We start from the raw sequence: 25,166 nt of genomic DNA on the forward strand, positions 1-25,166 counted from the left end.
AATCAGAAAAAGATTAAATAAAATAGTAAAAAAGATTAAATAAAATAATAAAAAATCAGAAGACTCAATAAAATAATAAAAAAATAATAAAAAAATAATAAAAAATCAGAAAAAGATTAAATAAAATAATAAAAAATCAGAAAAAGATAAAATAATAAAAAATCAGAAAAATATTAACTAAAATAATAAAAAATATTAAATAAAACAATGAAAAAATGCGAAGTTGGGCTTACTTTGGTCTCTTTTTGCAGGGGTGCTGGGGTGGGGTGGCCGCCTTTGGCTCGGGGGAGTCGGGCGGGGAGGGGTCCCCGCCGGGCAGCTCGGGGGGCAGGGGCAGGTCCGTCAGTAAATGGCGCGGCCGCGGCTCCCGCTCCTTCCTCAGCGGCCGGGCAGGAACGGCCTCCTTGGGACTGCACTCCAAAAATACAAAATTAATACAACACAAAATCAGACTCGACAAACAAAGCAATAAAAATAAAGCTGCTGCAGGGTAACAGCGCTGGTTGGTGATGGGAGGTAAAGTGTCAAAATTAGCACATCAAAATGGAAAATAAACCAACTTCAATTGACAATGTTAATGCACCAGGAGAGAAAAGTGTCAGGGTGGAACAAGTCATGGGCTGCACGAGAATTTCCTCAATTTGCACAAATCAGCACCAGAAATTCAGAATTTCCTGTGTTAGCTCAGCACCCATTTCTGACCTTTACTTCCTCTATTTACTCCATTTAGCACCGTGAATTAAGGGCTTGGCTTGGTGAGGACTATAATAAATAATAATAATATAATAATATATTATAAATAATAATAATATATTTATATTATATATTAAAATAATATATTATTATATATATAATTTTTATTATTTAATAATAAATAATAATATATACTAATAAATAAAAAAATAATGATATATACAATATATAAATATATGTTATATAATAATATATATATAATATATCATAATATAATATGTATTATATATAACATATATAATATAATATATAATATATTATATAATTATAATGTATACTAATAAATGAAAAATAAATAAAGAATAATATATACAATATATAAATATATATTATATAATAATATATATAATATATTGTAATATAATATGTATTACATATAACATATATAATATATATTATATATTATATAATTATAATATATATTATATAATAAAATAATATATTTAATAATACATATTATTATATAATATATATTATATAATAATACATATAATATATATAATTTATATAACATATATAATAAATAATAAAAATAATATATAATAATATATTTATTAACAATATATTTATAATAAATAATAATAATATATTTATTAACAATATATTTATAACCACTATAATAATAAACACAGAGCCAGAGCTAAACCTTCCTCCATAAGAAAACTTTTAACCAGGACTGAAATGTGGTTTGAACTCCCAAAAGCCACAATTTGATTTTTAAAATCCAATTATCAGGAGTTTGGTTTAGACTGGCAGGAGCAGAATTCCTGGGTTTGAGCAATCACGAATTCTCCATGCAAATCTCTGCTTCACCAGAAAAAAGGAAAAAATTCAAATATCCAAAGAACCTTCCCAGGTCTGTTTTTAGGGCAGGGAGCAGATTTGGTGTTTGAATTTTAGAATAAATGAACTGATGGAATTGGGTCATTTTCCCAATTATTTTATTAGACACTGCCTAATAATCTGCACAAGAATCTCTTGTGGAATCTGCTTAAGGAAAATAAAAAACCACCAGAAATGGGAGAGGAAGATGGGCTGGAATTCTTCCCCTCATTGACAGCAAAATCCTTAAAAGCAGAATAATCATGTTTAAATACACACAGGGGATTGTTAAAGCTGGAAAATATCAAGTCCAACCATGAACAGTCACATTTACCACTAAACCACAAAAAAATTCAGCTTTTGTCCAGAATTAAAACCAACTTTTTTTGTAAGACCATGATGGGAAGGGTAAAGGTTTGTCTGGAGAGAGAACCTGCAGTGCCCAGCTTCCAAATTACCAATTATCACTTCTCAATTAGCAAAAAAATTCCCATTTTCTTGCTTTTTTATCTGTTCACTTCTCTATTTGCACCCCAAAATCAGCAGGGATGGAACCCCAAAATCAGCAGGGATGGAACCCAAAATCAGCAGGGATGGAACCCCAAAATCAGCAGGGATAAAACCCAAAATCAGCAGGGATGGAACCCCAAAATCAGCAGGGATGGAACCCCAAAATCAGCAGGGATAAAACCCCAAAATCAGCAGGGATGGAACCCCAAAATCAGCAGGGATGGAACCCCAAAATCAGCAGGGAGGGAACCCCAAAATCAGCAGGGATAAAACCCAAAATCAGCAGGGAGGGAACCCCAAAATCAGCAGGGAGGGAACCCCAAAATCAGCAGGGGGGGAACCCCAAAATCAGCAGAGGGAACCCCAAAATCAGCAGAGATGGAACCCCAAAATCAGCAGGGATAACACCCCAAAATCAGCAGGGATGGAACCCCAAAATCAGCAGGGATGGAACCCCAAAATCAGCAGGGATGGAACCCCAAAATCAGCAGGGATGGAACCCCAAAATCAGCAGGGATGGAACCCCAAAATCAGCAGGGATAAAACCCAAAATCAGCAGGGATGGAACCCCAAAATCAGCAGGGATAACACCCCAAAATCAGCAGGGATAAAACCCAAAATCAGCAGGGATAAAACCCAAAATCAGCAGGGATGGGACCCAAAATCAGCAGGGAGGGAACCCCAAAATCAGCAGGGATGGAACCCCAAAATCAGCAGGGATGGAACCCCAAAATCAGCAGGGATGGAACCCCAAAATCAGCAGGGATGGAACCCCAAAATCAGCAGGGATGGAACCCCAAAATCCGGATTTCCCATCCTTTTATTGGGAAAAAATCACACAAAGGCATTTACTGAGGTCAGGGGTAAAATCACATTTACAGAGCTAAATCACACCTGGGTAGTAAAAAATAACAGAGCTTTAGGTGTGAGGGGTTGAAAAAAATAAAATAGAAATTTGTGGGATTGGAATAATAATAATAATAATAATGGAATAATAATAATAAAAATAATCTGTGGGATTGGAAATGAGGGAAAATCAGCAAGAAGCTCAAAGGTCCTGCTCAAAAGAGAATTTTAAAATCAGGAATATTTACTGAACAACACACACCAGCCTCACTTTTAGGTTGGAGGCAATGGGAAAATTTCCATGCTTATCAATACCAGAACTATCCATGAGAATAAATCCAATTATTCAGAGTATGTAACATTTCACCAAAGGGGGATTGTATTGGGTCAGGACTGGGGGATTGCACACTGAAAATGGGATTTATTCCCCAATCCCAGCACATTTTTACTGATGGGAAAATAGAGGAGGTTTTAGGAACTACAGGCTAAGCAGATCAACTTAAAATATAAAAAATCAAAATAAAAAATATAAAAATAATAAATATAAAAATATATAAAGAATATAAAATATAAAAAATAATGAATAAAAATATAAAATATAAAAATAATAAATAAAAAATATAAAAATAATAAATATAAAAATATATAAAAAATATAAAAAATAATAAATAAAATATAAAATATAAAAATAATAAATAAAAAATATAAAAATAATAAATATAAAAATATATAAAAAATATAAAATATAAAAATAATAAATATAAAAATATATAAAATAATAAATATAAAAAATAATAAATAAAATAAAATATAAAATATAAAATATAAAAATAATAAATAAAAAATATAAAAATAATAAATATAAAAAGATATAAAAAATATAAAAAATATAAAATATAAAAATAATAAATATAAAAATAATAAATATAAAAATATATTAAAAATATAAAATATAAAAAATAATAAATAAAATATTTTATATAAAAATAATAAATAAAAATTATAAAAATAATAAATATAAAAATATATAAAAATTTATAAAAATATAAAAAATAAAAAATAAAAATATAAAAAATATAAAAAATAAAAAAATAAAATATAAAATATAAAAATAATAAATAAAAAATATAAAAATAATAAATATAAAAATATATAAAAATATATAAAAATATAAAAAATAATAAATAAAAATATAAAAATAATAAATAAAAATATAAAAATAATAAATATAAAAATATATTAAAAATATAAAATATAAAAAAATAAAATATAAAATATAAAAATAATAAATAAAAAATATAAAAATAATAAATATAATATATAAAACAAAATATAAAATATAAAATATAATAAATAAAATATAAAATATAAAAAATAATAAAATATAAAATATAAAAATAATAAATATAAAAATATAAAAATAATAAATATAAAAATATAAAAAATAAAAATAAAAAAAATATATCACTGATGATATTAATGGCACTGCAACACACTAACAGCTAGAAAAGGAGAGAAAAAACAACTATTTGGGGTTTTTTTTGCCTTTTCCACTCCATTCTGGATATTCTGCTCCTTCCTCCCCACCAAAAGAAACCCCCTGAGTGGGGGTTAAATATAATAAATTCAGATAAATTCATCACAGAAGCCACAACCACAGCCCAGAGCCAAGGCTGCATGTTTGGATCAGAAATAATCAGGAAATTAAATTAAAGCTGCAGTTTCACTGATTTTTAAACTTTTCAAACAAACCATACCTACTTCTCAAGCAATCAACTGCTTGCATCAATTAATGAAAAATTAAGACAACACTCAAGTTAAATCAATGCTGGTTTTACACACAGGACAGAAAAAGCTCTGGTTTGTGAAATTGAGAAGGATTTTTTAGCTTTTTCCTGTTCCTTGAGTACAAGTTTCTAAACCCAAAAAAACCCCAAAAACCCTTTTTATGTAAAGCTTTGCTGTTAAATTCTAAAGGGGATGCTCTGATGTGACCTTACCTTTCCCACAGAGATAAGAGAAAACAACCTGCAGGAGAAAACCAAAATCCTCCACACAAACCTGGGATAACTCCGCAGGATACGCTCAAAACTCTAAAACCAACCCAAAAAAACCCCCACAAAAACCATTTTTATGTAAAGCTTTGCTGTTAAATTCTAAAGGGGATTCTCTGAGGTGACCTTACCTTTCCTACAGAGATAAGAGAAAACAACCTGCAGGAGAAAACCAAAATCCTCCACACAAACCTGGGATAACTCCACAGTTACACTCTGCAGGATACACTCAAAACTCTAAAAACCAACCCAAAAAAAAAACCCACAAAAACCATTTTTATGTAAAAGGGGATGCTCTGAGGTGACCTTACCTTTCCCACAGAGATAAGAGAAAACAACCTGCAGATCACAAAACCCTAAACACAAACCTGGGATAACTCCTTTAAACCAACACCGCACTTACACTCTGCAGGATACGCTCAAAACTCTAAAACCAACCCAAAAAAACCCCACAAAAACCATTTTTATGTAAAGCTTTGCTGTTAAATTCTAAAGGGGATGCTCTGATGTGACCTTACCTTTCCCACAGAGATAAGAGAAAACAACCTGCAGGAGAAAACAAAACCCTAAACACAAACCTGGGATAACTCCGCACTTACACTCTGCAGGATACGCTCAAAACTCTAAAACCAACCCAAAAAAAAAACCCACAAAAACCATTTTTATGTAAAAGGGGATGCTCTGATGTGACTTTACCTATCCTCTTGTTTCCCACAGAGCTAAGAGAAAACAACCTGCAGGAGATCACAAAACCCTAAACACAAACCTGGGATAACTCCTTTAAACCAACACCGCACTTACACTCTGCAGGATACGCTCAAAACTCTAAAACCAACCCAAAAAAAAAAACCCAAAAACCATTTTTATGTAAGGCTTTGCTGTTAAATTCCAAAGGGGATGCTCTGATGTGACCTTACCTATCCTCTTGTTTCCCATAGAGATAAGAGAAAACAAAACCCTCCACACAAACCTGGGATAACTCCACAGTTACACTCTGCAGGATACGCTCAAAACTCTAAAACCAACCCAAAAAAAAACCCCACAAAAACCATTTTTATGTAAAAGGGAATGCTCTGATGTGACCTTACCTTTCCCACAGAGATAAGAGAAAACAACCTGCAGGAAAAAACCAAAACCCTCCACACAAACCTGGGATAACTCCGCACTTACACTCTGCAGGATACGCTCAAAACTCTAAAACCAACCCCAAAAAAACCCCACAAAAACCATTTTTATGTAAAAGGGGATGCTCTGATGTGACCTTACCTTTCCCACAGATATAAGAGAAAACAACCTGCAGGAGAAAACCAAACCCTCCACACAAACCTGGGATAACTCTGCAGTTACACTCTGCAGGATACGCTCAAAACTCTAAAACCAACCCCAAAAAAACCCCACAAAAACCATTTTTATGTAAAAGGGGATGCTCTGATGTGACCTTACCTATCCTCTTGTTTTCCACAGGGATAAGAGAAAACAAAACCCTCCACACAAACCTGGGATAACTCCGCACTTACACTCTGCAGGATACGCTCAAAACTCTAAAACCAACCCAAAAAAAACCCCAAAAACCCTTTTTATGTAAAGCTTTGCTGTTAAATTCTAAAGGGGATGCTCTGATGTGACCTTACCTATCCTCTTGTTTCCCACAGAGATAAAACAACCTGCAGGAGAAAAAAAAATTCTCCACACAAACCTGGGATAACTCCGCAGTTAAACTCTGCAGGATACACTCAAAACTCTAAAACCAACCCCAAAAAAAACCCAAAAACCCTTTTTATGTAAAAGGGGATGCTCTGATGTGACCTTACCTTTCCCACAGATATAAGAGACAACAACCTGCAGGAGAAAACCAAAATCCTCCACACAAACCTGGGATAACTCCGCACTTACACTCTGCAGGATACGCTCAAAACTCTAAAACCAACCCAAAAAAAACCCTACAAAAAACATTTTTATGTAAAAGGGGATGCTCTGATGTGACCTTACCTATCCTCTTGTTTCCTACAGAGATAAAACAACCTTCAGGAGAAAACAAAACCCTAAACACAAACCTGGGATAACTCCTTTAAACCAACACCACACTTACACTCTGCAGGATATGCTCAAAACTCTAAAACCAACCCCAAAAAAAACCCTACAAAAACCATTTTTATGTAAGGCTTTGCTGTTAAATTCTAAAGGGGATTGTCTGAGGTGACCTTACCTTTCCCACAGGGGTAAGAGAAAACAACCTGCAGGAGAAAACCAAACCTAAACACAAACCTGGGATAACTCTGCACTTACACTCTGCAGGATACGCTCAAAACTCTAAAACCAACCCAAAAAAAAAACCCCACAAAAACCATTTTTATGTAAAAGGGGATGCTCTGATGTGAGAGCATCAGAGCATCCCCTTTTACCTTACCTATCCTCTTGTTTTCCACAGGGATAAGAGAAAACAAAACCCTCCACACAAACTTGGGATAACTCTGTACTTACACTGTGCAGGATACGCTCAAAACTGTAAAAACCAACCCAAAAAAAACCCCACAAAAACCATTTTTATGTAAAAGGGGATGCTCTGATGTGACCTTACCTTTCCCACAGATATAAGAGACAACAACCTGCAGGAGAAAACCAAAATCCTCCACACAAACCTGGGATAACTCCTTTAAACCAACACCGCACTTACACTCTGCAGGATACGCTCAAAACTCTAAAACCAACCCAAAAAAAACCCCACAAAAACCATTTTTATGTAAAGCTTTGCTGGTAAATTCTAAAGGGGATTCTCTGAGGTGACCTTACCTTTCCCACAGAGATAAGAGACAACAACCTGCAGGAAAAAACAAAACCCTCCACACAAACCTGGGATAACTCTGCAGTTCCACTCTGCAGGATACGCTCAAAACTCTAAAACCAACCCAAAAAAACCCCAAAAACCATTTTTATGTAAAGCTTTGCTGTTAAATTCTAAAGGGGATACTCTGATGTGACCTTACCTATCCTCTTGTTTCCCACACAGATAAGAGACAACAACCTGCAGGAGAAAACCAAAATCCTCCACACAAACCTGGGATAACTCTGTACTTACACTGTGCAGGATACGCTCAAAACTGTAAAAACCAACCCAAAAAAAATAAAAAACCATTTTTATATAAGGCTTTGCTGTTAAATTCTAAAGGGGATGCTCTGATGTGACCTTACCTTTCCCACAGAGATAAGAGAAAACAACCTGCAGGAGATCAGAAAACCCTAAACACAAACCTGGGATAACTCCTTTAAACCAACACCACACTTACACTCTGAAGGATATGCTCAAAACTCTAAAACCAACCCAAAAAAAAAACCCACAAAAACCATTTTTATGTAAAAGGGGATGCTCTGAGGTGACCTTACCTTTCCCACAGAGATAAGAGAAAACAACCTGCAGGAGAAAACAAAACCCTCCACACAAACCTGGGATAACTCCGCAGGATACGCTCAAAACTCTAAAACCAACCCAAAAAAAAAACCCCCAAAAACCCTTTTTATGTAAAGCTTTGCTGTTAAATTCTAAAGGGGATGCTCTGAGGTGACCTTACCTACCCTCTTGTTTTCCACAGAGATAAAACAACCTGCAGGAGGAAAACAAAACCCTCCACACAAACCTGGGATAACTCCTTTAAACCAACACCGCACTTACACTCTGCAGGATACGCTCAAAACTCTAAAACCAACCCAAAAAAAACCCTACAAAAACCATTTTTATGTAAAGCTTTGCTGTTAAATTCTAAAGGGGATGCTCTGGTGTGACTTTACCTATCCTCTTGTTTCCCACAGAGCTAAGAGAAACCAAAATCCTCCACACAAACCTGGGATAACTCCGCAGGATATGCTCAAAACTCTAAAACCAACCCAAAAAAAAACCCACAAAAAACCATTTTTATGTAAAAGGGGATGCTCTGATGTGACCTTACCTTTCCCACAGAGATAAGAGAAAACAACCTGCAGGAGAAAACAAAACCCTCCACACAAACCTGGGATAACTCCACAGTTACACTCTGGAGGATGTGCTCAAAACTGTAAAACCAACCCAAAAAAAAACCCCACAAAAACCATTTTTATGTAAAGTCTGGTTGTTAAATTCTAAAGAGGATGCTCTGATGTGACTTTACCTATCCTCTTGTTTCCCACAGAGATAAGAGACAACAACCTGCAGGAGAAAACAAAACCCTCCACACAAACCTGGGATAACTCCGCAGTTACACTCTGCAGGATACGCTCAAAACTCTAAAACCAACCCAAAAAAAACCCCACAAAAACCATTTTTATGTAAGGCTTTGCTGTTAAATTCTAAAGGGGATGCTCTGAGGTGACCTTACCTATCCTCTTGTTTCCCACAGGGATAAGAGAAAACAAAACCCTCCACACAAACCTGGGATAACTCCGCAGTTACACTCTGCAGGATACGCTCAAAACTGTAAAACCAACCCCAAAAAAACCCCAAAAACCCTTTTTATGTAAAAGGGGATTGTCTGAGGTGACCTTACCTATCCTCTTGTTTCCCACAGGGATAAGAGAAAACAAAACCCTCCACACAAACCTGGGATAACTCCGCACTTACACTCTGCAGGATACGCTCAAAACTCTAAAACCAACCCAAAAACCATTTTTATGTAAAGCTTTGCTGTTAAATTCTAAAGGGGATGCTCTGATGTGACCTTACCTATCCTCTTGTTTCCCACAGAGATAAAACAACCTGCAGGAGAAAACAAAACCCTAAACACAAACCTGGGATAACTCCGCAGGATACACTCAAAACTCTAAAACCAACCCAAAAAAAACCCCACAAAAACCATTTTTATGTAAAAGGGGATGCTCTGATGTGACCTTACCTATCCTCTTGTTTCCCACAGGGATAAGAGAAAACAAAACCCTCCACACAAACCTGGGATAACTCCGCTCTTACACTCTGCAGGATACGCTCAAAACTCTAAAACCAACCCAAAAAAAACCCAAAAACCATTTTTATGTAAAGCTTTGCTGTTAAATTCTAAAGGGGATGCTCTGATGTGACTTTACCTATCCTCTTGTTTCCCAGAGAGATAAGAGAAAAGAACCTGCAGGAGAAAACCAAACCCTCCACACAAACCTGGGATAACTCCTTTAAACCAACACTGCACTTACACTCTGCAGGATACACTCAAAACTGAAAAACCAACCCAAAAAAAACCCCACAAAAACCATTTTTATGTAAAAGGGGATGCTCTGATGTGACCTTACCTATCCTCTTGTTTCCCACAGAGATAAGAGAAAACAAAACCCTAAACACAAACCTGGGATAACTCTGCAGTTACACTCTGCAGGATACGCTCAAAACTCTAAAACCAACCCAAAAACCATTTTTATGTAAGGCTTTGCTGTTAAATTCCAAAGGGGATGCTCTGATGTGACCTTACCTTTCCCACAGAGATAAAACAACCTGCAGATCAGAAAACCCTAAACACAAACCTGGGATAACTCCGCAGTTACACTGTGCAGGATACGCTCAAAACTGTAAAAACCAACCCAAAAAAAATAAAAAACCATTTTTATATAAGGCTTTGCTGTTAAATTCTAAAGGGGATGCTCTGATGTGACCTTACCTATCCAAGTCATCTTCCCCAACTAAAATAGGGGGCAGCGGAAGCGGTGGCAGGGTGGAAGTTTTCAGGTGTGGGATAGCAGCCGTCACAGACACTTGGGTTTTTGGAGCCACCTGCACAGAGGACTGGGAGTTCACCTGAGAGGATAAAGTAGAGTCTGGTGGAAAAGCAAGGCGTTGGGGTGGAGAGAGGAGGCGTTGGGGCGGAAGGAGGAGGGCGCTGCACGGAGGAAGAGGAGGGCGGCGGTGAGCAGCGGCGGCAGCGGCGGCGTGGGAGGCGGAGGGGTGCTGGTGGGCAGAGGGGGAGCAGGGGATTTGATGGCGGGGAGGGGAGGTGCAATCTCCTTCTCTGCTGCTTCTGTCTCCTTTGGAGATACCAGGTCCTCTGTCACTGCTAAAGGCTTGGAGTCCTTTGTTCCCGTGGCTTTGGGATCCCTCAGTGGAACCGGGTGTTTCCTCTCCGAGTTCTCCTCCGCCTTGGATTTTGTTGGTGTCTCCGCAGGGGCTTTGGGCTCTGCGTTGGCGTACAGCGAATGAACCGAGTCTGTGTCAGGAGCTTTCTCACATTTAACACTTTTGGTGACCTTTTTAGCCTCTGTCCCAGCCTCCTTCAGCTCAGCCAAGCTGTTCTCCTTCCTAGCCAGGAAAACAGGGGAGCCCTTTGCATCCTTGCCATCCACCTTGGCTGCGGCCGCTGCTGCTGCCGCTCTCTCCTTCTTCTTCCTGCTGAGCTCTGCTCCCAGGCTGGAGTTGAGTGGGAGCCTGCTGGGGGAGATGCTGGAATGGCGACTGCGGGAGCCAGACCTCTGCTTCTTGCTGTGAGAGGAGTGCCTCGAGTAGCCGGGGCTGCGGCTCCGCGACTTCACCGATTTCCTGCGGGGAGAAAGGAAAACGGAGCTGCTCTCACCCTCTGAGCTGCTCAGCAACAGCTGAGTGTGCTGCTGGTCAGCTCAGAGAGGCCACAACCCTGTCAGGAGAAGCTGGAAGGAGTTTTTGAGTCCATCAGGAGCAGTTTTGTACCATCAGCACCCACCCATATCCTGTGCCAAGCCCCAAGAGAAAGAGCTCACACACCCAACAGAGAGTCTGGGAATACCGAAGAATATTCAGGAATATTTCACTGGAATTATGTGTAACTTTAAAGGAAACCATGGATAAAACACGACTGCCCTCATGGGAATGCTGCCTCAGGAATTTGGGCAGGAAGAAGGAGTTTTTGAGTCAATCAGGAGCAGTTTTACATTATCATCATCCACCCTTCATGTGCCAGACCCACTGTCCAAAGCTGGACAATCCCAAGGGAGAGATCACAGCTCACACACCCAACAGGAGACTCTTAGAATATTCCAAGAATATTTAGGAATATTGCACAGGAATTATGTGTAACTTTAAAGGAAACCATGGATAAAACCATGGACAAAACCATGGATAAAAACATGGATATAACCACGGATAAAACCATGGACAAAACCGCCCTCATGGCAATGCTGCCTCAGGAAATCGGGCACCTCAAGCTCCTCTCACCCTCTGAGCTGCTCAGCAACAGCTGAATGAGTTGGTCAGCTCAGAGAGGCCACAACCCTGTCAGGAGAAGCTGGAAGGAGTTTTTGAGTCCATCAGGAGCAGTTTTGTACCATCAGCACCTGTGCCAGACCTGCCGTCAGAGAAGGATCAAAGCTGGACAACCCCAAGGGAGAGATCACAGCTCACACACCCAACAGGAGACTCTTAGAATATTCCAAGAATATTTAGGAATATTTCACTGGAATTATGTGTAACTTTAAAGGAAACCATGGATAAACATGGATAAAACCATGGATAAAACCACAGATATAACCATGGATAAAACCGCCCTCATGGGAATGCTGCCTCAGGAAATCGGGCACCTCAAGCTCCTCTCACCCTCTGAGCAGCTCACCAACAGCTGAATGAGTTGGTCAGCTCAGAAATGCCACAACACCTCTCTGAGCTGGTCAGAAGTTCCTCTCTGGTCAGGAGAAGCTGGAAGTTTTTGAGTCCATCAGGAGCAGTTTTGTACCATCAGCACCCACCCTCCCTGTGCCAGACCCACTGTCCAAAGCTGGACAATCCCAAGGGAAAGAGGAAATCACAGCTCACACACCCAACAGGAGACTCTTAGAATATTCCAAGAATATTTAGGAATATTTCACAGGAATTATGTGTAACTTTAAAGGAAACCATGGATAAACATGGATAAAACCATGGATAAAACCATGGACAAAACCGCCCTCATGGCAATGCTGCCTCAGGAAATCGGGCACCTCAAGCTCCTTTCACCCTCTGAGCTGCTCAGCAACAGCTGAGTGTGCTGCTGGTCAGCTCAGAGAGGCCACAACCCTGTCAGGAGAAGCTGGAAGGAGTTTTTGAGTTGATCAGGAGCAGTTTTGTACCATCAGCACCCACCCATATCCTGTGCCAGGCCCACTGCCAAGCCCCAAGAGAAAGAGCTCACACACCCAACAGAATAGCCAAAGAATATTTAGGAATATTTCACTGGAATTATGTGTAAATTTAAAGGAAACCATGGATAAAACACCACTGCCATCATGGGAATGCTGCCTCAGGAATTTGGGCAGGAGGAAGGAGTTTTTGAGTCGATCAGGAGCAGTTTTACATTATCATCATCCACCCTCCCTGTGCCAGACCCGCTGTCAGGGAAGGATCAAAGCTGGACAATCCCAAGGGAAAGATATCACAGCTCACACACCCAACAGAGACTCTTGGAACACTCCAAGAATATTCAGGAATATTTCACTGGAATTATGTGTAACTTTAAAGGAAACCATGGATAAACATGGACAAAACCCTGGATAAAACCATGGACAAAACCGCCCTCATGGCAATGCTGCCTCAGGAAATCGGGCACCTCAAGCTCCTCTCACCCTCTGAGCTGCTCAGCAACAGCTGAGTGTGCTGCTGGTCAGCTCAGAGAGGCCACAACCCTGTCAGGAGAAGCTGGAAGGAGTTTTTGAGTCCATCAGGAGCAGTTTTGTACCATCAGCACCTGTGCCAGACCCGCCATCCAGGGAATGATCAAAGCTGGACAACCCCAAGGCAAGAGAGGAAATCACAGCTCACACACCCAAACAGATGACTCTCTTGGAACACTCAAGAATATTTAGGAAATTTTATCATCTGGAATTATTGTAACTTACAGAAACCTATGTGCAAAGCATGGACAAAACCATGGAAAAACCAAAGGACAAAACCATGGACAAAAACCTTGGAACAAAACATGGAAAACCCTGGATAAAACCATGGACAAAACCATGGACAAAACCATGGACAAAACCATGGACAAAACCATGGACAAAACCGCCCTCATGGCAATGCTGCCTCAGGAAATCGGGCACCTCAAGCTCCTCTCACCCTCTGAGCTGCTCAGCAACAGCTGAGTGAGCTGGTCAGCCCAGAGAGGCCACAACACCTGTGAGGAGAAGCTGGAGGGAGTTTTTGAGTCAATCAGGAGCAGTTTTGTACCATCATCATCCACCCTCCCTGTGCCAAGCCCAAGAGAAAGAGCTCACACACCAACAGAATAGCCAAAGAATATTTAGGAATATTTCACAGGAATTATGTGTAAATTTAAAGGAAACCATGGATAAAACACCACTGCCTCATGGGAATGCTGCCTCAGAATTGGGCAGGAGGAAGGAGTTTTTGAGTCATCAGGAGCAGTTTTGTACACACACCCACCCATCTGTGCCAGACCTGCCGTCAGAGAAGGATCAAAGCTGGACAATCCCAAGGGAAAGAGGAATCACAGCTCACACACCCAACAGGAACTCTTAGAATATTCCAAGAATATTTAGGAGTATTGCACAGGAATTATGTGTAACTTTAAAGGAAACCATGGATAAACATGGATAAAAACATGGATAAACCATGGATAGAACCACAGATAAAACGCCCTCATGCAATGCTGCCTCAGGAAATCGGGCACCTCAAGCTCCTCTCACCCTCTGAGCTGCTCAGCAACAGCTGAATGATTGGTCAGCTCAGAGAGGCCACAACCCTGTCAGAGAACTGAAGGAGTTTTGAGTCGATCAGGAGAGTTTTGGTACCATCAGCACCTGTGCCAGACCTGCGGCAGAGAAGGATCAAAGCTGGACAACCAAGGGAGAGATCACAGCCACACACCAACAGGAGACCTTGAATATTCCAAGAATATTTAGGAATATTTCACTGGAATTAGTGTAACTTTAAAGGAAACCATGGATAAAACCACTGCCATCATGGGAATGCTGCCTCAGAATTTGGGCAGGAGAAGGAGTTTTTGAGTCAATCAGGAACGTTTTAATTATCATCATCCAACCCTTCATGTGCCAGACCCACTGTCCCAAGCTGACAATCCCAAGGAGAGATCACAGCTCACACACACCAACAGGAAACTCCTTAGAATAATTCCAAGAATATTAGGATATTGCCACAGGAATTATGTGTAACTTTAAAGAAACCATGGATAAAACAGGGATAAAACCAGTACAAAACCATGGATAAAACCATGGATAAAACCACGGATAAAACCATGGATAAAACACCACTGCCCTCATGGGAATGCTGCCTCAGGAATTTGGATACCTCAAGCTCCTTTCACCCCTCTGGTTCTTTTGCTGCTACCAGAACTCAAATTTGCATGGTGTGATTTGGAAGAAGGAAAAATAAACCCCAGGAATTTTAACTCTATTGGTCAAGGTCTCCCTGTACAAAGAATGGGCTCTAAATCAGATGTGTGTGTGTGGAAATAATCAGAGAAAATCTGAGGGAACACCTCACACCATCAGGGCTCTCCCCACTGAGGGGAAACCAGATAAACACTAAAATGGAAATGGAAACTGGAATTTCCAGTGCTTCTATCAAATTCCTGATGAGCCAGAGCTGTTTCCTCCACCCCAGGAGGAACAAGGATTGGGCAGGGTGAGGCTTTAATGCTGTGGTGGGCTCTGATGCCAACAGGACAACCAAAAATTCGGAGTTATTCAAATACTTCAAATATTCTGTTATTCAAATACTGAATAACAGCCACAACATTCCACTCAGGACACTTGGAAAACACAAAATTCCCTCAAAACAGTCCCACAGCAGTAATAAAACACATTTACCAGCAGCAGTTCAAACACAGGTGACACTGGCTCCATACTCAGAACACAATTAACACCACCAATTAGTTTTATCCCAGGACAATAAACATTTGGAAAATAAACTGCAGAAGTGAGAAAACAGGAAATTTTTGTCACAGCAGCTTGCTGTGAGTGTGGGAGGAGAAGGGGATCAGAATTTGTCTTTCCCACTTGGATGCACAAGGCTGGTGCTGCCAGCAGGGCTGTAGGGGAATCCTTACCTTTAAATCTGCAATAAATATAAATATACAACCAGAAGGAGAAAAAAAAGCAGGGTCTGCAGTCCCACAGGTGTTTCCCTGCTCTTTTCCCAAGGTTTCTGCTCAGGGACTGACAGCCTGGCACCAGGAGCAGTCACCTTTCCAGCAGCTCCAAAACATTTCCAGGTTATGGAAAATATTCCTAAGGAATCCTGTAGGATGTCACTGACTGCAAGCACAAAGTTTTGGGGTTACAAAACTGCTGCAATTCATGCAGGATGGATTCAAGATGCTGCAATTCTCCTTTTTCTGCCCCATGAGAACCCCCAAGAGTTCCAAATTCATGGAATTATGGAAAGGTTTGGGTTGGAAGAGCTCATCCAGTGGGGCAGGGACACCTTGCACTGTGCCAGGGTGCTGCCAGCCTGGCATTGGGCACTGCCAGGGATGCAGAATGAACCCAGCTGGATGCACAGCAATCAAACCAGACCCAAAATAAACACCTCCAAAAATCCAATTTTACCTTTTTTATGGTGCTGATTCAGAAACAGCCACCAGGGGCACCGGCCTGGAGCAGGAGAGGGGAGGGTGGGGAAATCTGGAATGCTCAGAAGCTCTCATAGAAACAGCTGGAAAATAATTTCCATCCTCTGGAATGATTTTTTTGTAATTTTTACCCATTTCTCCTTTAATTTGTGAAGCCTTGGTGTCACATTCCACACCTCTGGGAACCTGTGCCATAGAACCTCCTCATCCTCACCAGAATTACCCCAGCTGGATGCACAGCAATCAAACCAGATCCAAAATAAACATCTCCAAAAATCCAATTTTACCTTTTTTATGGTGCTGATTTAGAAACAGCCACCAGGGGCAGCGGCCTGGAGCAGGAGAGGGGAGGGTGGGGAAATCTGGAATGCTCAGAAGCTCTCATAGAAACAGCTGGAATCACTCCCTGACCTTCCAGCAGCAAAAATCCACACTCCAGGAATAAATCCATCCATTCCTCTTCACTAACAACAATTCCCTGCAGTTACCACACAAATAATTGCTGTTTCCAAGCCTCCTTTCCAGGCTGGTGTTCCTTTAAAAAGACCTCACCTCCCATCCTCAGAGCATCAGCTGCCCCCAAAATTCCAACCCAAGGGGATTTTATCACTGCAGATCTCAACAAATAAACAGGCAATAAAGTGCAGAAGATGCACAGGCAGGTTTTGCTTCTGGAAGAAAATAATTTCCATCCTCTGGAATGATTTTTTTGTAATTTTTACCCATTTCTCCTTTAATTTGTGAAGCCTTGGTGTCACATTCCACACCTCTGGGAAGCTGTGCCACAGAACCTCCTCACCCTCACCAGAATGAACCCAGCTGGATGCACAGCAATCAAACCAGACCCAAAATAAACACCTCCAAAAATCCAATTTTACCTTTTTTATGGTGCTGATTTAGAAACAGCCACCAGGGGCAGCGGCCTGGAGCAGGAGAGGGGAGGGTGGGGAAATCTGGAATGCTCAGAAACTCTCATAGAATCAGCTGGAATCACTCCCTGACCTTCCAGCAGCAAAAATCCACACTCCAGGAATAAATCCATCCATTCCTCTTCACTAACAACAATTCCCTGCAGTTACCACACAATAATTGCTGTTTCCAAGCCTCTTTTCCAGGCTGGTGTTCCTTTAAAAAGGCTCCACGTGCACCAAACCTCACCTCCCATCCTCAGAGCATCAGCAGCCCCCAAAATTCCAGCCCAGGGGGATTTTATCACTGTTATTATTAACACTGTTATCACTGTTATTATTAACAAATAAACAGGCAATAAAGTGCAGAAGATGCACAGGCAGGTTTTGCTTCTGGAAAAAAATAATTTCCATCCTCTGGAATGAGTTTTTTGTAATTTTTAGCCCTTTCTCCTTTAATTTGTGAAGCCTTGGTGTCACATTCCACACCTCTGGGAAGCTGTGCCACAGAACCTCCTCATCCTCACCAGAATGAACCCAGCTGGATGCACAGCAATCAAACCAGATCCAAAATAAACACCTCCAAAAATCCAATTTTACCTTTTTTATGGTGCTGATTCAGAAACAGCCACCAGGGGAACCGGCCTGGAGCAGGAGAGGGGAAGGTGGGGAAATCTGGAATGCTCAGAAGCTCTCACAGAATCAGCTGGAATCACTCCCTGACCTTCCAGCAGCAAAAATCCACACTCCAGGAATAAATCCATCCATTCCTCTTCACTAACAACAATTCCCTGCAGTTACCATGCATTTAAATAATTGCTGTTTCCAATTCTCCTTTCCAGGCTGGTGTTCTTTTAAAAAGACCTCACCTCCCATCCTCAGAGCATCAGCAGCCCCCAAAATTCCAGCCCAGGGGGATTTTATCACTGTTATTATTATCACTGTTATCACTGTTATTATTAACAAATAAACAGGCAAAGTGCAGAAGATGCACAGGCAGGTTTTGCTTCTGGAAGAAAATAATTTCCATCCTCTGGAATGATTTTTTTGTAATTTTTACCCCATTTCTCCTTTAATTTGTGAAGCCTTGGTGTCACATTCCACACCAGGTTATCCAGGATGGATGAAAGGCAATTCAGCCTCACAGTCCTTCCTCCTTGTTTTGGGATTAAAACCCACCCTGCTGGAAAACACAAATAAAAAGATACCAACCATAACAGCTGTGAATTAAACTAATGATGGCTTCATCTAAAAATCCAAATTCAAAAGGACTATGAAATTTATTTAATCACAAAATCAGAAGATTGGGATGAGGGGAATGCCAGAACCTTCCATGCTGAGATGGCCAAGGTTAATATCCACATCATTCCATATCATCCACTCAAAATATTTCAATATTTAAACAACACAGAGTTAAGGATAAAGCAGAAAACACCACCAGGCAAGCCTGACTGCTCAGATTTCTCAGCTTTAATTCTTATTTTTGACCAGCACGTGCACACCCCAACTCCAGCAAGCTCTGGAATTCCATCTCCTGGTTTTAGCTGCAGTTGCCACCCAGAATGCCAAAGCACTTCTGTTATTTTCCCCACTGACCAAACCATCCTGGTGAGTTGTTTTCCACAGCCACTGGAAATGCAAACAGCTCTGGATTTTCTCCAGTCAGCACAGCACATGGGTGCAGCTCCCTAATGATGTGTTTTGGATATGGAGATGAAAGAAAACACTAAAAATAAAAAAACCACCCAATATTGTCAGGCAGTGGAAATAATGGAGTGTCCCAGAAAAGCCTGAGGAACACAAGCTGTGCTCAGGTGTTCCCTGCCTGAGTGTGCCAGTTAAAGAGGTTTTCTCTCCCAAAAAAAAAAAGAGATTTTCTCTCTTCCTGCCCCTGCACAGGAAGCACAGAAGGGATCAAAGTCAGCTGCCTCCTTTCACACTCATCTGCAGCACGTCAAGGTGAGGAAGGCTCTGCCCATCCTCTCCCTCAGGTGAGCCCTGAGCCCCCCCAGGTGAGCCCTGAGCCCCTCCAGGTGTGTCCTGAGCTCTTCCAGGTGTGCCCTGAACCCCTCCTGAACACACCTGAGCCCCCCAGGTGAGCCCTGAGCCCCCCCAGGTGAGCCCTGAGCCCCTCCAGGTGAGCCCTGAGCCCCTCCTGAACACACCTGAACCCCTCCAGGTGAGCCCTGAGCTACCCCAGGTGAGCCCTGAGCCCCTCCTGAACACACCTGAGCCCTCCAGGTGAGCCCTGAGCCCCTTCAGGTGAGCCCTGAGAATTCCAGGTGAGCCCTGAGCCCCTCCTGAACACACCTGAGCTACCCCAGGTGAGCCCTGAGACATCCAGGTGTGTCCTGAGCACCTGAGCCCCCCCAGGTGAGCCCTGAGCCCCTCCTGAACACACCTGAGCCCCCCAGGTGAGCCCTGAGCCCTTTCTAGGTGAGCCCTGAGCTCCCCCAGGTGTGTCCTGAGCCCCTCCTGAACACACCTGAGCCCTCCAGGTGAGCCCTGAACCCTTTCTAGGTGAGCCCTGAGCTACCCTAGGTGAGTCTTGAGCCCTTCCAAGTGTGTCCTGAGCACCTGAGCCCCTCCAGGTGAGCCCTGAGCCCCTCCCAGGTGAGCCCTGAACCCCCCCAGGTGTGCCCTGAGCCACCCTAGGAGAGCCCTGAACCCTTTGTAGGTGAGCCCTGAGCCCTTCCTGAACACACCTGAGCCCTCCAGGTGAGCCCTGAGCTCCATCAGGTGAGCCCTGAACCCCTCCTGAACACACCTGAGCCCTCCAGGTGAGCCCTGAGCCCCCCCAGGTAAGTCCTGAACACACCTGAGCCCTCCAGGTGAGCCCTGAGCCCTTCCAGGTGAGCCCTGAGCACCTGAGCCCTCCAGGTGAGCCCTGAACCCCTCCAGGTGAGCCCTGAGCCCCCCCTGAACACACCTGAGCCCTCCAGGTGTGTCCTGAGCTACCCTAGGTGAGTCTTGAGCACCCCCAGGTGAGTCCTGAGCCCCTCCTGAACACACCTGAGCTCTCCAGGTGAGCCCTGAACCCTTTCTAGGTGAGCCCTGAGACTTCCAGGTGAGCCCTGAGCTACCCTAGGTGAGCCCTGAGACTTCCAGGTGTGTCCTGAGCACCTGAGCCCCTCCAGGTGAGCCCTGAGCTCCCCCAGGTGAGCCCTGAGCCCCTCCTGAACACACCTGAGCCCTCCAGGTGAGCCCTGAGCACCTCCTGAACACACCTGAGCCCTCCTGAACACACCTGAGCCCCCCCAGGTCCCACCTGACCAAGAATTCCCCCCTTCCAGTCTCACCTCACAGCCTGGCAGCTCCACAAAGCAAAACTAACACAAGAATTACAACCTAAACTTCACCTGACACATGGGAAACAGGTGAAATTCCCTCTCCAGCCACTGCAGGTGTTTTCCAAAGGCAATGGAACACCTCACACAGTCACTGAGTTATCTGCCCAGGAAAGAGAGAGGAGTGAGTAAACAGTGAGTAACCTTTGGAACTCATCTGCTTTGGGGTCCAGCATTGAGTCAAGAGTCAAAAACATCCTCAGAAAACAGCTCTGAAAGTTGAAGGAAGCAGCACAAAGTGCTCTCAAGCATAAATCAGGGAAATGGAACTTTCAACTGCTGGATTTCTCACCTCAGAAGCAGCCAGCCACTCACACAGAGAAGAAAAATCTCAAACTCTCAGGAAAACTCTGATGTTGCTTCTCCCTGCTCAGAGCTGCACCACTCACTCCTCAAAGGTCACTAAATGATGTCAGAGCAGCACCAACAGGCAAAAAGGATTGAAGGGAAGGAGGAGAAACCCATGCAGGCCTAGCCCTGAGAAGCTCCCAGGTGTACACAGAGAAAACAGGCCAGAGGAGGAGCAGCCTGCAGATCTGCACTGTAAAATCACAGTGGAATACAGAGATTTGATGTCAGAAATGCCAGCAAGGACAAAGGCAAGACAGAACTCCTCAAGTTCAGGGTTGTGGTAACAAAGACCAAATTCCAACAGGCCTGGGTGCTGGAGGATGCAGCCCAGCATTCCTATGGCCATTGCATTCCAGGTCACATCTGAATTGCCATGGAGCTCCAAGCAAAGCAGCCATGGAGACAGCTGGAAACTCACTGAATGCAAGCCAGGGCTAGGGAAAGAAAAAAAATCAACCTTAGGCTGTGTCACAGGGTGATTAATGAACACCTGAAATAAAACACACACAGCTACCTTGAAAGAATTGTTTCCTTCTGGAGAAAAGTTAGAGAGAAAAAGAGAGAAAATTAGAGGTAAGCCAAAATCCAGCTGGTTGTTCCTCATCCTTCCAGACTGCCCAGATTTCAGAAAGGAAGAAGGAAAGGAAAGGAAGAAGGAAAGGAAAGGAAGAAGGAAAGGAAAGGAAGAAGGAAAGGAAAGGAAGAAGGAAAGGAAGAAGGAAAGGAAAGGAAAGGAAAGGAAGAAGGAAAGGAAAGGAAAGGAAAGGAAAGGAAAGGAAAGGAAAGGAAAGGAAAGGAAAGGAAAGGAAAGGAAAGGAAAGGAAAGGAAAGGAAAGGAAAGGAAAGGAAAGGAAAGGAAAGGAAAGGAAAGGAAAGGAAAGGAAAGGAAAGGAAAGGAAAGGAAATTTAGGCTTTAGAGATGGAGTTTGCAAGTGGTTGGTGCTAATCCAAGGGGAAAGAAAAGACAGAACAGTTCAGAAAGAGCAAAATGCACCAAAAGGAGCCCTCCTGAAAAGCAACATCATGTTCCCACATGCAGCAAACAGATAAAAACATTGAGAACCAGGTGAAAACATTCCCCATGGCTGAACCTGGACAACTCCAGGGATGGAGCATCCACAACTGTGCCAGGCCCTCATCACCTCACAGGGGAGAAGAGCACCTATTTTCCCTAATTTTTTGAATTTTTTCCTAATGTAGTGAGAACCAGGTGAAAACATTCCCCATGGCTGAACCTCCCAACCTTGGACAACTCCAGGGATGGAGCATCCACAACTGTGCCAGGCCCTCATCACCTCACAGGGAATAATATTTTACTAATTTAGTGAGAACCAGGTGAAAACATTCCCCATGGCTGAACTTCCCAACCTTGGACAACTCCAGGGACGAGGCATCACAACTTCCCTGGGCAACTCCACCAGGCTCTCACCAGGGAAGAAATTTTTCTTAATTTAGTGAGAACCAGGTGAAAACATTCCCCATGGCTGAACCTCAAAACCTTGGACAACTTCGGGGATGGAGCCTCCACAACTGTGCCAGGCCCTCATCGCCCTCACAGAGGAGAATTTTTTCTTAATTTAGTGAGAACCAGGTGAAAACATTCCCCATGGCTGAACTTCCCAACCTTGGACAGGGATGGAGCCTCCACAACTGTGCCAGGCCTTCATCGCCCTCACAGGGAAGAAATTTTTCTTAATTTAGTGAGAACCAGGTAAAAACATTCCCTATGGCTGAACCTCAAAACCTTGGACAACTTCGGGGATGGAGCATCCACAACTGAGCCAGGCCCTCATCACCTTCACAGGGAATAATATTTTACTAATTTAGTGAGAACCAGGTAAAAACATTCCCCATGGCTGAACTTCCCAACCTTGGACAACTCCAGGGACGAGGCATCACAACTTCCCTGGGCAACTCCCCCAGGCTCTCACCACCCTCACAGGGAAGAAATTTTTCTTAATTTCTTAAACATTCCCCATGGCTGAACTCCCCACCAGGTAAGCACCTTAAATCCTGCTCAGGGAGCCTCCCCATGCAGGGTGGCTGGAATTTCATCCCATTCATGGATATATCCCACCTAAACCCACTCCCCCCTTTATCCCATCACTCCAAACCCTCCTAGCCATCCTCCCAGCTCGCAGCACACGCACCTGGCGATGGGGCTCCGGCTCACGGAGCGCTTGGAGGCGAAGGGGCTGCTGGAGCGGCGGCGGCCGTAGGGGCTCGGGGATCTCCCGCTGTAGGAGCCGCTGCCCCGCTCGTAGCTGGACGAGCGCCTCCGGCCGTAGGGGCTCACGGATCGCTGCCGCCGGCTGTAGGGGCTGGGCGAGCGGGCGTTCTGGTAAGCCACGGGTTCCTTGTAGGGTGGGCTGAGGGATTGGCGGCGTGAGGAGCCGCCGGGGCTCTTCCTGTAGGGATCGTAGGTGCTGGAGGTGTGCGAGCGGGGCGGGCTGAGGTCGTACTCCTGCACGTAGGAGGCTCCCGAGGGGCTGTCGTCCAGTTTGGGGCTGTCCGACCATTTCCTGTGAGGGCTCCTGGATTTCCTCTTGGGGCTGTCGATGGTTTTGTAACTTTTGGGAGCGTCCCTTTTGCGATGGCTTTTGCTGCGCTCTTTGTGGCTGGATTTGAGCTCCCGCTCCTTCCTGGATTTCTCCTTGTGCGCCTTGGCCGAGCGCGATTCCTTGGTGCTGCTCTTGGACGAGGAGAGAGCCTTGGGGTGCTCGTCGCTCTCCAGGAGCCTCTTGGAGGATCCCGAGATCCTCTCCTTGGCGGACCTGCTGGAAGCATCCAGGCTCTTTTCCAGCTTCCTGTCCTTCTCCGCCTGTTTGCTCTTCATCAGCTCGCGGAGCCGCTTGTGCTGGTGGTGCCGGTGCTTCTGGGCCCTCTCGCTCCTCTCCGCCCTCCTCTCCTCGTTGTCCCTCCTGTCCAGCTTGAGGGCCACATCGTCCGAGAAGGTGTCCGAGTCCGAGCTGATGTCATCGTACTCCACCAGCGGCTTGATCACCGCTCCCAGGGGCGCCGCCGCTTCCTGGGCCGCCAGCGGGGACTCCTTGGAGTGCCTGGACTTGTGCCTCTTGTGCCTGGAGCCCGCCCGGTGCCTCTCCTTGCTGTTGGAGCTCCCGCTGCCCGGCTGCGAGGCCCCCCCGCCGCCATCCTTCTTGCCCCCATGTCTCTCCGGATTTGGCATTCCTCCCCCGCTGCGCTCGGGAACGGCGAGGGGGGGACTCCGCGCAAGCCCCGAACTTCAAACTCCCTCGGCGCCCGCCCCTCGCACCATCCACGCCGGCCTCGGGGCTCCCTCCTACATGGGGAGCGGGGCGCGAGGCCCCGGAGGAGGCGGCAGGGACGGGGAGGGGAGGGGGGAAGGTGCCGGGAGGGGAGGGGGAAGCGCCGCGGCCTCACCGCCTCATCCGAGGGGCCCAGGCCCGGCGGGCAGCGCGGCCGCGGGGGCGCCCCGGGAAGGCGGGGCCCGGGCCCGGAGCGCTGCCCGCGGCCTCAGCGGCGGTGGCGGGGCCTGGGCGCGGAGGATCCCCGGCCGAAGGGGCCCCGGAGCCGCCGCCGCCCCCGGCCCGGCCCCCGCGCTCTGCCCGAACCGGAGCGGCGCCGTCCGGGGGCACCGCCAACTCTCGCGAGACCCGCCCGCAACTCTCGCGATAACAACGCGGCCGCCGCCGCCACCCCTCCCTGCGCTCCGGCGCGAGTCCTCCTCGTCCGCGAGACCTCTCGGAGATGGGCGGGGCCGCGCGCTCGTCCTCTCGCGAGAGCCGCGAAATCGCGCGGCCGGCGGCGCCTTCCCGGCCAACTTTATTGGGGCGCGGGGCGGGGACAGCGCCCCCTAGCGCCCGGCCCGCAACAAAGCTCCATGGCGGCGTCGCCGCCGCCCCGGCCTCCCGCCGCTCTCCCGCTCCGCCGCGCTGCGCTGCGCTCTAAAGCCGCCGGCGGGTCGCTGTGGAGCCCGGCCCGGCGCACCGCCGGCTAACGGGCGGTTAATGCTCCGTTAGGGCTGCACAGCGGCCGCCGCCGCGCTTCCAGCAGGCTGAGGGGGCGGGGCGTGCTGGCCCCCGAGCCACGCCCTCCCCT

The 25,166-nt window shown here is 44.6% G+C and overlaps 1 protein-coding gene across 1 annotated transcript in view; it reads right to left on the reverse strand.

Moving 5' to 3' along the window:
* CDK12 (cyclin dependent kinase 12) overlaps window positions 1–25,076 on the reverse strand; it is a 57,333-nt gene extending 32,257 nt beyond the window's left edge. The window contains 4 exon segments of the mRNA XM_064733621.1: window positions 234–410; window positions 10,595–10,833; window positions 10,836–11,466; window positions 23,237–25,076. Coding sequence (XP_064589691.1) covers window positions 234–410; window positions 10,595–10,833; window positions 10,836–11,466; window positions 23,237–24,273 — 2,084 coding nt within the window. The 5' untranslated portion in view covers window positions 24,274–25,076.
* Window positions 25,077–25,166: the final 90 nt, after the last annotated feature.

Source organism: Zonotrichia leucophrys, chromosome 27 (assembly GCF_028769735.1).
Source record: "Zonotrichia leucophrys gambelii isolate GWCS_2022_RI chromosome 27, RI_Zleu_2.0, whole genome shotgun sequence".
NCBI lineage: Eukaryota > Metazoa > Chordata > Aves > Passeriformes > Passerellidae > Zonotrichia > Zonotrichia leucophrys.